Below are 18,940 nucleotides of genomic sequence, written 5' to 3' on the forward strand. Positions count from 1 at the left end.
AATCCGTTAAGTAGTTTTGACGTAATCCTCAAAATCCTTAAAAAGGGAAGCGTACAAATTGAAATCCTGATCCAGAATCCAGATATCCTCCAAGCTTTAATGGAGTCTTCCATGGCCTAATAAATACATGGTGCAAATTTGGTGAGAATCTGTGAACTAGTTTTGACATAATCCTTCAAACCTATATAAAGTGAAATCTTGATCCAAAATCTGGCTGGCTCTGAATCATCTCCAAAATTTAAAATTATAGCCATGAGTCAAAACTGCCGGTGCAAGACTCCAGTGTGAGGACAAATGATCTTTTTTTTTCCCTTCTCTCTGATCAACAGTTCTCTTTTGCTGAGAGAAGGCCAATCTGAGACACAAGCGCTGACTCGTGTCAGTAGCTGTCATGCAGTGGCGGTTCTACAATGAATTATTCCCCAGGCGAGACCTCCTCCGAGCACAGACGCCCCTAAAAAAACAGGCAAAATTTTGCACAAACAGCCATTTTATCTTATGTTTTTATTATTTAAAATATTTTATAAGTGCCCCTGAAATTGCAATTGACATCAAAAGACTGCAGGCTACAATATAACTCAGTGGTGTCAAAAGTACACACATTTGTTACTTAAGTAGAAGTATAGATACTGCAGTTTAAAAACACTCTGGTAACAGTTGAAGTATCAACTTGACCTCTTTACTCAAGTAAAAGTGAAAAAGTATGTGCTCCAAAACCTACTTAAAGTATAAAGTAACATTAAAAAAAAAGAAAAAAAAAGGGGTAGATGCCACTATATGAATTGAAAGCTTAATTTAAAAACTGATTCATTCTACATGTGGCCCAAGACCTAAAACCCAAAATTATCCCCCAACACCACCTGCATGCAAATGTTTCAATTCTAGAAGCTCTGAAATGCAATCTGGGACTATTCCAGACGATAAACTGCAGTGAGTGCAGCATCCATTTAGTGAGAAAAAACAAACAAAAAAACCCCACAACTTTCCTTATTCAAATTCATTCCAGTAGTATTCTGCTCTTACTAGGATGCAGCAGTTTTCTAGTTTGGCAGATAGTTCTGGAGGAAATCACTGAAGAAATTAACACATTGAAAATATGGTTTGACCGAAATAAACTGTCATTAAATAAGACAGGGATGAAGTGGAGGTGTAAGAGTCACTAGGTGTTCACAGGAAACATTTATTTATGTATGTATGTATTTATTTATGTATGTTCTTTGTTAGTTGCTTTTATATTTTCTGTTGTGTTTCTATTCAGGTTCTTTTTGCCTCTTTCTCTAAAATTGTATATAATAATCATTAGATTATTAATATATAAAGAAAAATAAATTTAAAAAATATTACAATTTGAAAACAAATACACCTGAACGTGATGAGAGCTGCAGTTGCTTAATGCTAAGTTTTAACATTGAAAATGCCATAGACACGCTAACGCGTTAGCATCGCTCCCGTTTTTAAGTTATAAAATACACTCAACAAAAATATAAACGCAACACTTTTGGTTTTGCTCCCATTTTGTATGAGATGGACTCAAAGATCTAAAACTTTTTCCACATACACAATATCACCATTTCCCTCAAATATTGTCCACAAACCAGTCTGAATCTGTGATAGTGAGCACTTCTCCTTTGCTGAGATAATCCATCCCACCTCACAGGTGTGCCATATCAAGATGCTGGTTAGGCACCATGATTAGTGCACAGGTGTGCCTTAGACTGCCCACAATAAAAGGCCACTCTGAAAGGTGCAGTTTTATCACACAGCACAATGCCACAGATGTCGCAAGATTTGAAGGAGCGTGCAATTGGCATGCTGACAGCAGAAATGTCAACCAGAGCTGTTGCTCGTGTATTGAATGTTCATTTCTCTACCATAAGTCGTCTCCAAAGGCGTTTCAGAGAATTTGGCAGTACATCCAACCAGCCTCACAACCGCAGACCACGTGTAACCACACCAGCCCAGGACCTCCACATCCAGCATGTTCACCTCCAAGATCATCTGAGACCAGCCACTCGGACAGCTGCTGGAACAATCGGTTTGCATAACCAAAGAATTTCTGCACAAACTGTCAGAAACCATCTCAGGGAAGCTCATCTGCATGCTTGTCGTCCTCATCGGGGTCTCGACCTGACTCCAGTTCGTCGTCGTAACCGATTTGAGTGGGCAAATGCTCACATTTGCTGCCATTTGGCACGTTGGAGAGGTGTTCTCTTCACGGATGATGCGAAGGAGATGTGTTGCACTGCATGAGGCAAATGGTGGTCACACCAGATACTGACTGGTATCCCGCCCCAATAAAACAAAACTGCACCTTTCAGAGTGGCCTTTTATTGTGGGCAGTCTAAGGCACACCTGTGCACTAATCATGGTGTCTAATCAGCATCTTGGTATGGCACACCTGTGAGGTGGGATGGATTATCTCAGCAAAGGAGAAGTGCTCACTATCACAGATTTAGACTGGTTTGTGCACAGTATTTGAGGGAAATGGTGATATTGTGTATGTGGAAAATGTTTTAGATCGTTGAGTTAATCTCATACAAAATGGGAGCAAAACCAAAAGTGTTGTGTTTAAGAAGACCATAACAGGTCGGTTTAACATAGAAAAGGTAAATAATACTCACAGAAGTATGCTCTTTAGGGTTTTACCGGGGGAAATTAAGCGAAAGAAAGAAAGAATAAACGAAGCAATAGGTCGAAGCATTGCTTCAATCTGCGAACCACTGCTTCGATTGGTTCACGGTTCAAAGCAAAGCCGCGCTGCAGAAAAGTTGATTACAGGCGCACATGACGTGAAATATATATATATAAACATTAAACTGAAGCCAAGAGTAACGAGGCTCTTTGTTTTAAAAATGTAAGGAATAGAAAGTACAGATACTTCTGTGAAAATGTAATGAGTAGAAGTCAGTAGTAGGCAGAAAAATAAGTAATGGAGTAAAGTATAGATACCTAAAAAGTGTACTTAAGTACAGTAACGAAGTATTTGTACTTCGTTACTTGACACCTCTGATAACTCTTATACAAAACATCCATGAATTGCAAATTTGAACAAACATGCCCTCTTATGGTAAATGTCTGTCATTAGATGCTTTATTAATCTGTCTTTTAGCAAGGAACAATTAGCTCTTTTATTAAGATGCATATTTGTCTCAACATTTAGCTTGATATTTGTAAAACCACCTAAAACAGTTCTGCACTTTTAAAGTTGTCACACCATTTTCTTACTCTGGTGTAGCACCCGAAGGATTATCTTGTTTGACTGTGTGGATCAATCTTAGATTTACATCCTCTAAGACATTTCTGACATATGAAGACAGACGCCTGCTGTAGATGCCAGTGATTCTGTAGTGCTGACTTTCCTTCTAGCCCTGTTTTCATCGTTATAGTTTCTGATGACAGTCCGTCCATTTCTGAGTCCTTGTGATAGTTATTCCTGAATCTTTTGTTTTTGTATTGTTTTTTCCTGTTTGTAAGTGACCATTATGTGATCTCACAGCGGTCACATCACCAGTGATGAAATAGAAAGCAGAATGAAATCAGAACTGAATTTGATCTCTGAGCACATACACAAAAGTAACAGGAAAAATACATAAATTAAACTTGACATGTTCAGACGGCTCAAAGAGTAAGGACCTCAAATCTCACATCAAATAATTTGATTTGGCACATTCACACTCTGCTATATTCACCTAATCTAGTTCTGTACACTGGTCCCACATACCTCAATTATTTAAACAGAATATACTGTAAAATACAATACTATTAAGTGTAGATTTTGTTAAACTAGCTAAAATAGTATATATAGTTAAACAATCAGGTTATGTGGTGAGGGTTAAAAAAGTGTACAATGCATCAGGCAGGCACACAAAAAACAAGGTCAGATTCAAGTCACTTCTGCTCGAAATGTGAACGCAGCTCAATTTCTAAACCCTCAATAAGCAGGCTCTCCTTCTGCAAACTTTTTTTCCACCAGTGGGCAGCTTGTCCTCTCTGGTGAAATTCGAACCCATTCTTACACTCTGTCTGCTCGCTTTCAAACCCCTGTTCTGGGCAGAGTTCTGGCTCTACGCTGTGTCCTAAGTGGACTTTGCCACCGGACAGCAGGATCCTGCTGAGCGGAACAGCAGAGAAACGGGGGCACTGCAGGATGATCCATCCGGAGTCAAAGCGGAGCACACTGCAGGGGAGGAGAGCGCCCGCCCCAGGGAACAACGCAGGAGACAACCGACAAACCTTTTACACTGGTTCTGTTCTGTGCAGCTCAGCAAGCGGGACGCCTGCAGCTGCACGGAGTGAGTGCTCATTTGCTAATTCCTCACACAGTGATATAACCGCTTTGTGGCGCAATGATTACTTAATTTTCTTAAGTGTTTATGCTGCCCCCTGTGTGTCATAATAAAAATGCGCATGAGGCAGCTGTCCGCTTCGCCCGCATCAAAAACCACGTCTGCTGCCGTGTACTGAAGTCAATACTGAAAGTTATTGGTTTAGCTTTTATCTGTAATTTCGGCTAAATTTTTTAGGGATTTATCGGTTTAGCTTTATAGAAGTTAACTTTTCAGTTAGCGGATTAACAGTTATCAAAGCTCACTTTTTGTTTAGCTGTGCCCGCCACTGGTGACGAGTCGCAGCCCTGCTGGAGGCCAACCCCCACTGGAAATGAGTCCAACTTACTGCCGAGCACCCGAACACAGCTCTCGATTTGTACAGTAGTGTTCAGAATAATAGTAGTGCTATGTGACTAAAAAGATTAATCCAGGTTGTGAGTATATTTCTTATTGTTACATGGGAAACAAGGTACTAGTAGATTCAGTAGATTCTCACAAATCCAACAAGACCAAGCATTCATGATATGCACACTCTTAATGCTATGAAATTAGGCTATTAGTAAAAACACATAGAAAAAGGGGTGTTCCCAATAATAGTAGTGTGGCATTCAGTCAGCAAGTTTGTCAATTTTGTGGAACAAACAGATGTGAATCAGGTGTCCCCTATTTAAGGATGAAGCCAGCACCTGTTGAACATGCTTTTCTCTTTGAAAGCCTGAGGAAAATGGGACGTTCAAGACATTGTTCAGAAGAACAGCGTAGTTTGATTAAAAAGTTGATTGGAGAGGGGGAAACATATACGCAGGTGCAAAAAATTATAGGCTGTTCATCTACAATGATCTCCAATGCTTTAAAATGGGGAGAAAAAAAAAGACGCGTGGAAGAAAACAGAAAACAACCATCAAAATGGATAGAAGAATAACCAGAATGGCAAAGGCTCACCCATTGATCAGCTCCAGGATGATCAAAGACAGTCTGGAGTTACCTGTAAGTGCTGTGACAGTTAGAAGACGCCTGTGTGAAGCTAATTTATTTGCAAGAATCCCCGCAAAGTCCCTCTGTTACATAAAAGACGTGCAGAAGAGGTTACAATTTGCCAAAGAACACATCAACTGGCCTAAATGGAGGAGTATTTTGTGGACTGATGAGAGTAAAATTGTTCTTTTTGGGTCCAAGGGCTGCAGACAGTTTGTGAGACGACCCCCAAACTCTGAATTCAAGCCACAGTTCACAGTGAAGCATGATGGTGCAAGCATCATGATATGGGCATGTTTCTCCTACTATGGTGTTGGGCCTATATATCTCATACCAGGTATCATGGATCAGTTTGGATATGTCAAAATACTTGAAGAGGTCATGTTGCCTTATGCTGAAGAGGACATGCCCTTGAAATGGGTGTTTCAACAAGACAATGACCCCAAGCACACTAGTAAATGAGCAAAATCTTGGTTCCAAACCAACAAAATTAATGCCTCGCAGATGTGAAGAAATCATGAAAAACTGTGGTTATACAACTAAATACTAGTTTAGTGATTCACAGGATTGCTAAAAAAGCAGTTTGAACATAATAGTTTTGAGTATGTAGCGTCAACAGCAGATGGTACTTTTATTGTGAACACCCCCTTTTCTATTTTTTTTTTTTTTACCAATAGTCCAATTCCATAGCCTTAAGAGTGTGCATATCATGAATGCTTGGTCTTGTTGGATTTGTGAGAATCTACTGAATCTACTGGTACCTTGTTTCCCATGTAACAATAAGAAATATAATCAAAGCCTGGATTAATTTTTTTAGTCACATAGCACTACTATTATTCTGAACACTACTGTACATGGAGAATGGGTGCTGGTGGTCTTAAACTGGGAACCTTGCGGTCAGTAAACAAACAATAGCTGCTTGGCCACCATACTGCCACAGAGTATGAAAGTTCTTTTAACTAGTAAACATAATGCAATGCTAAAATACCTACAGCCGTGCGAGCATAAAAATAGTAAACAGAACGTGACCGTTTGACCTCTTAAAATAGATCAAGGTTCGCCGTCTTTGAACTTGTCCTAGGCTTGTGTCCCAAGAATGTTCCCTGTGAATTTGAAGACCATGGCAGCACAGTGGCTTAGTGGTTAGCACTGTTGCCTCACAGCAAGAAGGTCATGGGATCGATTCTCACCTGTGGTCATTCTGTGTGACTGTGAGACTGCCTCTCTGAGACTGCAGGCTATCTGGTCTGCCACGCAACCCCTCACAACCACCAAGGACTGTAAACAGCACTAGAATATCTGTTTCCCTTCCCTTTTTCCTCCAAGGAAATCTATTCCAAGCTCTCGGCTTGCCATATATTCAAAGTCCCTTTTGAAAATGAATCCTTTGCATCTTGAAAATTGTGCAGCACTCCGCATGAAAAGGATGTCATGATGTGCTGTGCTGCCTCCTACCGAATACTGGCTCCTGCTGGATGGTTCAAGATTGTGCATACATATCAAATGAATTTCATATTTAAAGCTTGCAGTCAGCACAGGGTCTGGATGTACACTATAACAGGACAGGATAAAACAACATCCACAATGAAAACCAAATACTTGATTACTTTACAAGTTCGCCATTGAATGCACTACATCTGTAATGATATTTAATATATTAGAATCAAAATGAACAAATTCAAAACTCCAAACTAGAAAATCTGAATGCTGTACAAATTAGAGCATTTGATGGGACGTATCACACCAGCTATCAAAAAGTCAACACTCAAATAAAGCCACATTCATCAAGACTTCCACACTTATAAAACACTTTTTAAGCTTTAATGTCAACCAGAAAATTTACATTAAAATGCAGAATAATGATTATAAACCTTGAACAAGACATTTTACTGTAAACACAGCATCCAGAAAAAAAACAAATCTTCATATCACAAATATATTTTGATCCAATTATCTGCAAAGTTTGACAACAAAATTATAAAGATTAAATAAAGAGAGCATGATCTACAACAGAACAGATTTTTTTCATTAAAAAAAAGACAAAAAAAAATTCTGCTTTGAAAAATGCTTTTACCATTGGAACTCTGGCAAACAAGGACTTGAGATGTGTACAAACAACACTCAGTGCTTAAAGAATATGAAGATAAAGTTGTAGTTTTCCTGTGAAATGTTTAAGGAAGAGAATTTTCTTTCATCATGTTCCGACTTATTCAGGATTAGGAGGATGTATGAGGCCTGACCTACCTGGCCTCAAAGGAAACACCATCGCAGATTTGGGAATGTTCAGAGGAGAAACTGTCACACCTGCACATCAGAACCAAACAATATAAAGATCAGCATAGCTTGTGGAGTAAATAGAGTGGACATGGTATCTAGTCACCTCATTTCAATACACATCAGCTGGTGAATAAACATGTTTCTACACAATTTCCTCATTAACACTTTCCTATAATATCTACAAACTTAAAAGCAAAGCCTTTTTCACATGAGTACTATTTGGATTTATAACCTAAGAGTCTGCTTACAGATCCACACACACAAAACCTTCAAAGTGCACGTGGGTTAAATTTCTCAGTGTGGGTGACAGTGTTAATTTTATTCTTAGTGCCCAGTTTCTTGTATCATGTGATGGAAGAATTACTGCAAAATGCAGAAAACGTCCTCAGCACGTGGTCAGATGTTAGCGGTCTAATCCCACACGTTTGCAGACACACAACCCCACATCCTCACATCTGTCATCTTTATTCCTTCTATCTGCACGTGTGCTTGTACGAAAAGCTTTGTAAGGCTACCGCTCACTAAAAGCAATTTATCAATAGATCTGCTTTGACATGCACTGAGTGTTTTGCAGTGGGGAGCAGCACTGTATCAATAACAGCACCGATGCAGTGACAGCAGCTTGTTGGGTCAAATAGCTCTGGTAACAGGTCTAATTGAACCTGTGTCAGGTTCTCAGTGCAGGTACAGCCACTGCTGCAAATAGCAGGATGAAATCAATACGTCCTCACTGCCTCCACATACGCGCTCTAATTTTATTAAAAGGTTTTTATGTGTGCTCATCATGAGAGAGAAGTATGTATGTGCAGGTTAAAGGTCATTTTATAATACTACAAAGTCACCACGTGTAGGAGTAAGAAAGACACCTACTGCATATAGTACAAAATATAAATGGTAACTGGTCTGCATTTACATAGCGCTTTTTCATCTGCATCAGACGCTCAAAGCGCTTTACACTTCATTGTCTCACATTCACCCCGGTGTGAGGCTGCTGCCATGCAAGGCACCCACCACACACCGGGAGCAACTATGGGATTAAGGACCTTGCCCAAGGGCCCTTAGTAATTTTCCTGTCAGGCTGGGATTTGAACAGAGGATCCTCTGGTCTCAAGCCCAACGCTTTAACCACTAGACCATCACCTCCCCTAATATGACCATCATTTACAAACCGGCAGCCTTTGACCTTGGGAAGTAGGTCAATGTCGGGAAAAGAGCAGCTGCGCAACCACACTGATCATTTGCATAATGTTTCATTCAAAGCCAGCAAGAATTCACATAAAAAAGTTATTCCTTACCACTGGTCGCCAATATACTTGTTCATGCTTTGCAACATCTTTTCAAAACTAGCTGGTGTCATAACCGGATGATAAATGGCTAACATAAGCATGAGAACAGTTCCTTTCTCAGCATTTTGTTATGGAAATTTGCAAATGTTGTGCATTAATTGTCCCAACAGATTAGGGAAGACATCTGTGCTCCGGTATTTACACCAAATGAAATTTTCATGTTAATTAATGTTAGCAGGTATTGTATCTTTACTGATGTTAACTCAACTCCACAATAACATTCATTCCAAGGTTAGTACTGGACAATTTTTTTTTTTTTTTTTTAAATCGCCCCACTCCACCAAAGCCATCCATCAAGGATACAGCCACCCAATCCACAAAAATATGCTTTATTAAGACACCTTAAACAAGTTATATTGTTAGCTTTGTTTGATAGGGAACGTCCTACTAGTCCTAGGGTCCACTAGTCCCAATTTTAAGGAGAGCATGTTGATGTTTTTACATTTATGGTAGGCTATATTTGTTGCACTAAAATAGGTTAAGTAATGTTACAAAAATTGTGACAATTTCAAAAAACATTATGGTGAATTACCATTATTTGTTGTTTTTCATTTCAACAGATTTATAGACAACAGTACAATTAAAGGTGATTAATGGTGTACGGTAGTGTTCAGAATAATAGTAGTGCTATGTGACTAAAAAGATTAATCCAGGTTTTGAGTATATTTCTTATTGTTACATGGGAAACAAGGTACCAGTAGATTCAGTAGATTCTCACAAATCCAACAAGACCAAGCATTCATGATATGCACACTCTTAAAGCTATGAAATTGGGCCATTAGTAAAAAAAAAAGTAGAAAAGGGGGTGTTCACAATAACAGTAGCATCTGCTGTTGACGCTACAAACTCAAAACTATTATGTTCAAACTGCTTTTTTAGCAATTCTGTGAATCACTAAACTAGTATTTAGTTGTATAACCACAGTTTTTCATGATTTCTTCACATCTGCGAGGCATTAATTTTGTTGGTTTGGAACCAAGATTTTGCTCATTTACTAGTGTGCTTGGGGTCATTGTCTTGTTGAAACACCCATTTCAAGGGCATGTCCTCTTCAGCATAAGGCAACATGACCTCTTCAAGTATTGTGACATATCCAAACTGATCCATGATACCTGGTATGCGATATATAGGCCCAACACCCTAGTAGGAGAAACATGCCCATATCATGATGCTTGCACCACCATGCTTCACTGTCTTCACTGTGAACTGTGGCTTGAATTCAGAGTTTGGGGGTCGTCTCACAAACTGTCTGCGGCCCTTGGACCCAAAAAGAACAATTTTGCTCTCACCAGTCCACAAAATGTTCTTCCATTTCTCTTTAGGCCAGTTGATGTGTTCTTTGGCAAATTGTAACCTCTTCTGCACATCTTTTATTTAACAGAGGGACTTTGCGGGGGGATTCTTGCAAATAAATTAGCTTCACATAGGCGTCTTCTAACTGTCACAGCACTTACAGGTAACTCCAGACTGTCTCTGATCATCCTGGAGCTGGTCAATGGGTGAGCCTTTGCCATTCTGGTTATTCTTCTATCCATTTTGATGGTTGTTTTCCATTTTCTTCCATGTGTTTTTTTTTTTTTTTTGTCCATTTTAAAGCATTGGAGATCATTGCAGATGAACAGCCTATAATTTTCTGCACCTGCATATAAATTTTCCCCTCTCCAATCAACTTTTTAATCAAACTACGCTGTTCTTCTGAACATCGTCTTGAACGTCCCATTTTCCTCAGGCTTTCAAAGAGAAAAGCATGTTCAACAGGTGCTGGCTTCATCTGATTCACACCTGTTTGTTCCACAAAACTGACGAATTCACTGACTGAATGTCACACTACTATTATTGTGAACACCCCCTTTTCTACTTTTTTTTTTTTTACTAATAGCCCAATTTCATAGCCTTAAGAGTGTGCATATCATGAATGCTTGGTCTTGTTGGATTTGTGAGAATCTACTCAATCTACTGGTACCTTGTTTCCCATGTAACAATAAGAAATATACTCAAAACCTGGATTAATCTTTTTAGTCACATAGCACTACTACAACCCCTGGCAATAATTATGGAATCACCGATTGTTTAATTTTGTAGAAAAAAAGCAGATCACAGACATGACAAAACTAAAGTAATTTCAAATGGCAACTTTCTGGCTTTAAGAAACACTATAAGAAATCAAGAAAAAAAGATTGTGGCAGTCAGTTACTTTTTTAGACCAAGCAGAGGAAAAAAATATGGACTCACTGAATTCTGAGGAAAAAATTATGGAATCACCCTGTAAATTTTCATCCCCAAAACTAAAACCTGCATCAGATCAGATCTGCTCGTTAGTCTGCATCTAAAAAGGAGTGATCACACCTTGGAGAGCTGTTGCACCAAGTGGACTGACATGAATCATGGCTCCAACACGAGAGATGTCAATTGAAACAAAGGAGAGGATTATCAAACTCTTAAAAGAGGGTAAATCATCACGCAATGTTGCAAAAGATGTTGGTTGTTCACAGTCAGCTGTGTCTAAACTCTGGACCAAATACAAACAACATGGGAAGGTTGTTAAAGGCAAACATACTGGTAGACCAAGGAAGACATCAAAGCGTCAAGACAGAAAACTTAAAGCAGTATGTCTCAAAAATCGAAAATGCACAACAAAACAAACGAGGAACGAATGGGAGGAAACTGGGGTCAACGTCTGTGACTGAACTGTAAGAAACCGCCTAAAGGAAATGGGATTTACATACAGAAAAGCTAAACGAAAGCCATCATTAACACCTAAACAGAAAAAAACAAGGTTATAATGGGCTAAGGAAAAGCAATTGTGGACTGTGGATGACTGGATGAAAGTCATATTCAGTGATGAATCTCGAATCTGCATTGGGCAAGGTGATGATGCTGGAACTTTTGTTTGGTGCCGTTCCAATGAGATTTATAAAGATGACTGCCTGAAGAGAACATGTAAATTTCCACAGTCATTGATGATATGGGGCTGCATGGCAGGTAAAGGCAATGGGGAGATGGCTGTCATTACATCAATAAATGCACAAGTTTACGTTGATATTTTGGACACTTTCTTATCCCATCAATTGAAAGGATGTTTGGGGATGATGAAATCATTTTTCAGGATGATAATGCATCTTGCCATAGAGCAAAAACTGTGAAAACATTCCTTGCAAAAAGACACATAGGGTCAATGTCATGGCCTGCAAATAGTCCGGATGTTGAACCAATTGAAAATCTTTGGTGGAAGTTGAAGAAAATGGTCCATGACAAGGCTCCAACCTGCAAAGCTGATCTGGCAACAGCAATCAGAGAAAGTTGGAGCCAGATTGATCAAGAGTACTGTTTGTCACTCATTAAAGTCCATGCCTCAGAGACTGCAAGCTGTTATAAAAGCCAGAGGTGGTGCAACAAAATACTAGTGATGTGTTGGAGCTTTCTTTTGTTTTTCATGATTCCATAATTTTTTTCCTCAGAATTGAGTGATTCCATATTTTTTTCCCTCTGCTTGGTCTAAAAAATAACCGTTACTGACTGACAATTTTTTTTCCTGATTTCTTATAGTGTTTCTTAAAGCCAGAAAGTTGCCATTTGAAATGACTTTAGTTTTGTATCATGTCTGTGATCTGCTTTTTTCTACAAAATTAAACAACTGAACATCCTCCGAGGCCGGTGATTCCATAATTTTTGCCAGGGGTTGTATTATTCTGAACACTACTGTATGTCAACAGAATCATGTTTTACTTTTGTAGATTGAACAAAACTGGATCCGGTTTGTTAGCTATTTGAAAGTATTACATTTATTTGTGAACTTCAAAATCAGTCTGGGGTTGCAATATACAGAATCAAATAATATAAAGAGGTTAGGACCAGTGGACCCTCCCCGTTTGGTAACTCTGAGATGAAGACGTGTTTGGGCTTCATTTGTCTCACCCAGGTCACACATATTGTTGGATCTTGCCCATACTCCACCATTCCTCTGCCAGTTGATTGAACAGTAAATAGGAGAGAGTATTCTGTTAAATGTGCAATAAAACATTTTAAAATATGCCCATATGCAGCTCAGTGACCCGAGCCATCAGCATGCCAAATTTAGTGTGGATAGGATCAAAACTGTAGATTTCTACAAATACTGTACAGACGCATGCACACATTTTCATCTTTAAGTATATAGAAAGATCTGATGCTTGATCAATAAAATGAAGTTGGCATGAAATGTTGAAACATTCCTTTTTAAAATTCAATAATGATAGATTTGTCTGTTATTAAATAAACTAGTTAACTGTAAAGTTAAAAACAGTGAAAAAATAAATGCATAATAAAAACTTAATTCTTTGTAGGTATACAAAGAAATTTTTAACTATTTTTTACCTTTTACGCAAACTGTACCTATTTCTTTGTAGATAAATAAGCCCACTACATGACAAGACAGCTATTGCTGTTAACTCAATAAAGTATGTAAAAACTTGCATTAAACCTTTTATTATTACAGTGAATGTAATTACATTCTCATAATTTACAAAGCAGGTAGCCCAGTGGATACAGATCTGGCCTACCAATATGTAGACCTAGGTTCAAATCTCACTTATGCTATCTGTTTGTATCATTAAACAAGACACTTGGGCTCAATCCCAGTACCCGCTTCCCTTTGGCAAATTTGTGCAAAATAAAGGGAAAGGGCGAAGGATGGGGAATAGGACTGGGCCTTAACCTGCACTGTTCCAGTCCACCCAGCTGTAAATGGGTCCCAGCTTTGGGAAGTAACCTGCGATGGACTAGCGTCCCATCAATGGGGACTTATGGGCTCTTCCATTTCACACCATGGAAAGCGAAGCAGGGCCTATAAGGACTTTTTTTCTTTTAAAAAGCATAAAGACCACTTAATAGAATTTATACAGTTTTATAACCCAACAAATTTTAAAAGTAATCATGCATTTAATTTATTTAAACAAATATTTGTTTGCTTTTTGGAACATTCCACTATCGAAAACAAGTTTTTAAAACATTTGGACAATACACTAAACAGTGTGTGTGTACCCTGTGGGTAAACTTGGGTTGGAATCATTTCTGGAGTTAGGTTGCTGAAGACAGTCAGAATTGAAGGCCTGTTGACCAGGAAGGAAGTGGTGACCTCTGGTGGCTGTTCTTCTGATGTGGGATCAGTGCTGGATGGTGGCAGAGGAGAGGACTGTTCCAGTGCCTGAAAAAGGATAATCAATTTTTCCTCTGAAACTGCTAGATCTTGAATAAAACTAATTTTTGTCTATTGTTCTATAATTTTAATCATCCAGTTTATATTGCCCTGCAGTCCCTCCTACTTTAAAAACACGAGTTGGCTTACAAGTGTTCTGCAGTTAGTTTAGACTAGCGTGTTGCCCGAGGGGATTCTTGGGCTCTAGATTGGGTTAGTGTTTATAAAATAGGTAGCTGACAGTTTTCAATGGTGGTAATAAGGTTTCTATAAGTTGGAAAGGGGTGAGTCTAGAATGTTTTTAGAACCTTGGGCATCAACAGTTTTTAGAACTCAACCCTTTTACTTCCTATTAATTACGTAATTTTTAATGTTCATGTATTGCCTTAATATATTTATAAATTGTTTAGGTTCTTATCATATACACACCATTATTATGATTATTACTTCATTTGATTTTTTTTTTTTTAATGGGCCACAGTGGAAATAAGTGTTTTCACTTTCTGTTATCATGTACATACATTGAACTTACTAAATAAAATCATGCAGCCTTTTAATATATAGATGATTTACCGCATCCTGCTAGAATGACGTGCGAGTGCAGAATGTAATTATCAACATCCATTGTTCACTGTTAGCAATTATATAACGGCTGAGTGGATCCCTGTCATTTGACTGGTGGGTTGTATGTCATATGACATGGATTATTTGTAGCATTTGCCGTTGTGTTTTACTGACTGTGCAATAGCTCTTTTTTAGAGTGCAATTTTGGTGCTATATGAAATTTACTATTACACACTCCAACCACCGCACATGCTCACGCTATCAGGATCAGTGTTTAACAAAACACAGCGGAGTTTGTTTTGCTAGCAGATGATGATTTCAAGGAGCTAATTGATGCTGCTAATTCTTCTAACACACACACACACCAACCAAATCCACTACGCTGTATGCTGTCTGGAGGCATGAAGAGCTGTTAGGATGAAAAGCTGGACAAATTTCTGACATGTTTTTCTGCTAGAAACAACACAAAGTCTTTTTTTTTTCTTTTCTTTTTTTTTGGAAGTACACAAAGTCAGTGGACGGCATCACAGACAACATTCTTGCAATTTTGGACTCCAATTTAAAGTTTGTGTTTAACTGTTAAGCACCAGTGGAACACCAAAATTTAAGTCCCTTTTCTGTTGTTTATAAATTAATAAAATATCAAATGACAAGGATTTATTTTAGCCGTTATATAAAACAAATGTTTTTTTAATCCCTCAATGGAACAAATATTTCATTTGGTGAAAGCTGGAATGTACCACTCAATGAGGCGAAGCAGAGTTATGGTACATTCCATCTTTCACCTCATGAAATATTCGTACCATTGAACGCAAACATTCATTATTTGTATAATATCCATAGTTTCTCCAAAAATGAGTCCCATCAATGTTCCATTTTAGCAGCGTTCATCCTTGACCAAACATACATAAGCATACCAAACATCAAATGTTAGCTTTCCCCAGTTTGTCCGTGACCGAAGTTATACACACGTACAGACACAGCTTTTTGTCTTTTCAGCATTCTGTCACAAGCAGGTGCTTCTGAGATGAATATGAGCCTTAGGTAATCAGATGTGGCAGAAGACATTGAACGCACTACGCTTCTCACTCATGGTAACAGCAACATGACAACTAAACAGACTAAACCAACAGAACTACAAAAACATGAATCAATAACACTAACAACACTGTTAAAGGCTCCCTGCCACACCATGATGTTTTTACATATCCTTGAGAAAAAAAAAAAAAAGCTTTTTCCACATGTTCTTTTTTTTAACTGTAAAATTACACTGAACAAAGATTTAGATGTTTCGTTACCCATATGATAATTTGTATTTACTGCCTCCGAGCTTGACCTACTTTATCGCTGCGACAGATGTGATGCCATGCGAGTAAAGGTGTTTTTTGTTCAGACTTCTGTTCCTTCAAAGTAGATTAGATGTGATACAATTTATGATTACAGATGTACTATATGTGTATTTTAGTCATGAAAGTCTCCATTTAGCATATTCTTTTTTCTAGAATATTATGCCTGATAAAATTTGACAACAGATATAGAAGTAAAATTTTCTTTTATTTACAAAATCTTTTCCCCCCCCATCCCATGTGGGTCTACAGCTTTTCAGATAAAGATTAGCAATCATTTGCTTTGAATAAAATGTGAAGAATTAGCAATCACAAGAAACTGACTTATAAATGATTAAATATATACAGAATGTACAGAAACTATTTTCAGTGATTTTAGAACAAACTCCTGAATTAAAAACTCCTGCTGAAATATTTTTTTTCATACATATACAAACACACTGCAGTCCAGGTCCAAATTGACCAAAATGCAGCTGGAACTGTCTAATACCAAGGAATAAATGATCATTTATAAGAAAAGGTGGTGGGTAAACAAACCATTCTGTGTTTTGTAAGCGGCTTACATCCTCCTCGACAGCGCCTTCGTTGTTGTCATCCTGACACCTCCGCTTCATCCTTGTCTTCTGTCGCGTACGGCTCGAACATATACGGCTGGAGCCCCTCATTATTTTCATCGTCGCTTTGTTCATCAGAAACTTCATCTTCTTCAAAAACAATCGATATGTCACTTAAATTTTCACTGTAATCGCTCACTATGCCTTCGGTGTCCGTGTCCGTCATATTGGTAAACAGAGCCTCGCTTCGACACCTTTACTCACATGACGTCACAGCCGTCGCAGCGATAAAGTAGGTCAAGCTCGGAGGCGGTAAATACAAATTCTCATATGGGTAACGAAACGTCTAGATCCTTGTTCAGTGTAAATTTATGGTAAAAAAAAAAAAAAAAAAAACAGACAACATATGGAAAAAAGCATTTTTTTTATTCTTCAAGAATATGTAAAAACGTCATGGCGTGGCAGGGACCCTTTAAACTAACATGAACCACAGTGGCAACATTTAAAACCCCAAAACCCTGAACTCCCATGGTGCATTGCTGCACAATGTCCATTGTTCACTGTCAGCCAATATCAGCAATTTCTCCAAAAATATTAGTCCTATCAACTTTCCATTTTCACAGCATTCATCCTTGACCAAAAATACATAAGCATACCAAATGGCAAATGTCAACTCTACCCAGTTTCTCTGTGATCGAAGCCAAACACACACATGCACACATAGGTCACTTAGCTATTATATTATAGATTGTGTTGTGGTGTCTACCACAGAACAAAATTTTTGACTTCTATGGGGGGTTGGGAGAAGAAAAAAAAGTCTTGTCTCACTTCAGTGTCGATGCTATAAAGTGGTGGGTTTGTCCTGCTCTGGCTCACATCTGCAAAGGTGTAAGTTCCACAGATGGTGTTGGCAGTATGAAGTGTTTGATCATTTGAAGATACGGCCAGTTCATCATAACTCTGCAGGCTTTGGTCACTTAGCAGAGCACTGAATGGGTTGAGTTCTTTGACCTAAAAAATAAATAAATAAATAAATAAATAAATGGGGGGGGGGGGGGGGGGGGTTTAAATGTTTACAACATTATTCATAGTACTGTTGTTTCTGTAACACCCAACACAACCATTAAGTATCCATTGTAACTTTTCATTCAACTTGAAAGTATTTCTGTGGTATAATGTAGCTTCAACAAAAATTGCACATGAAGGTAAATTATCTGGAGGTAGAGAGCCACACTGATGTTGAGTTTTTAACAGCAGTCCTACTCATGATGCCTGGTATAATAGATAATATACAAATAATGAATGTTTATGAGTTCAATGGTATGAATATTTCATGAGGTGAAAGATGGAATGTTCACCTCGTTGAATGGTATGTTCAGCTTGCACCAAATTAAATATTTGTTTCATTGAAAGAATGTAAAAATAATTTGTTTTATATAACAGCTAAAATAGGTCCATGTCATTTGATATTATATTAATTTATAAACAACAGAAACTTACATTTTGGTGTGCATCACTGGTGCTCTGACATCAACAGTCCAACACAAACTTTAAATAGGTGTCTAAATTTGTTCTCAATCAACTTGGAAAAACAATTGAGAATAGTTCAAAACTAATTCTGACAATGCAGTCTGTGATACAGACCTCATGCACTTCCTCAGTCCCGTGAAAAATTGTGTCAGAAATTTGTCTAGCTTTTCATCCTAACCACTCTTCATGCCTCCAGACCTAGGGCATAATTCAAATCATCGTTTATCAGCAAAAGAAACCCTGCCATGTTTAGCTAAACGGAAATGGAATGAATAATCCATATCACATGATGTACAAAGCACCAATCAAATAAGGACCCACTCGGCCGTTTTATAAAGCAGAAATATGAAAAATGAATTCATGCAAAAATCCAAGTACTATTGTTGTAGCCCAGTGGTGGGCACAGATAACCAAAAAATTAACTTCGATAACAGATAATCAGATAACTGAAAAGTTATCTTCGATAAAGATAAAACAATAAACCACCCAAAAATGTATCGGAAGTTACATATAACCAATAACAGAAATTCCAATATTGTCTCTGGTACACTTACAACTACTAATAAAACGATTTTACATTTTAATGCCACAATAGCTTCTAGTAATCTTAAAAGTAACAAGAGACCCAAACAATGAGACCACACTTTCATCTTTGAACATTCTGCCCCTGCTGGAAACGCTTGTTTACTACAGAGCTCCCAGCACAGAGGCACTCAGAGCAGCCATAAAGCCAACTCTCTATCAATCACAACGCTCCGGTCAGGCGGAGGTCTTGAAAAATAAAGTCATGCTGACTTATGGTTTTGATTTATAAATAACATTAATACCGATAGAATAACTCCATTAA

The 18,940-nt window shown here is 38.1% G+C and overlaps 1 protein-coding gene across 1 annotated transcript in view; it reads right to left on the bottom strand.

The window, feature by feature from the left end:
* Positions 1 to 7,441: 7,441 nt before the first annotated feature.
* The window catches only part of tdrd5 (tudor domain containing 5), a 58,575-nt gene continuing 47,076 nt past the window's right edge, over positions 7,442 to 18,940 (bottom strand). Inside the window, exons 15-17 of the mRNA XM_034180110.1 lie at positions 17,392 to 17,574; positions 13,946 to 14,108; positions 7,442 to 7,607 (exon numbers count right to left, since the gene is read on the bottom strand). Coding sequence (XP_034036001.1) covers positions 7,510 to 7,607; positions 13,946 to 14,108; positions 17,392 to 17,574 — 444 coding nt within the window. The 3' untranslated portion in view covers positions 7,442 to 7,509. The remainder of the gene's footprint in view (positions 7,608 to 13,945; positions 14,109 to 17,391; positions 17,575 to 18,940) is intronic.

Source organism: Thalassophryne amazonica, chromosome 10 (genome assembly GCF_902500255.1).
Source record: "Thalassophryne amazonica chromosome 10, fThaAma1.1, whole genome shotgun sequence".
NCBI classification, from domain to species: domain Eukaryota; kingdom Metazoa; phylum Chordata; class Actinopteri; order Batrachoidiformes; family Batrachoididae; genus Thalassophryne; species Thalassophryne amazonica.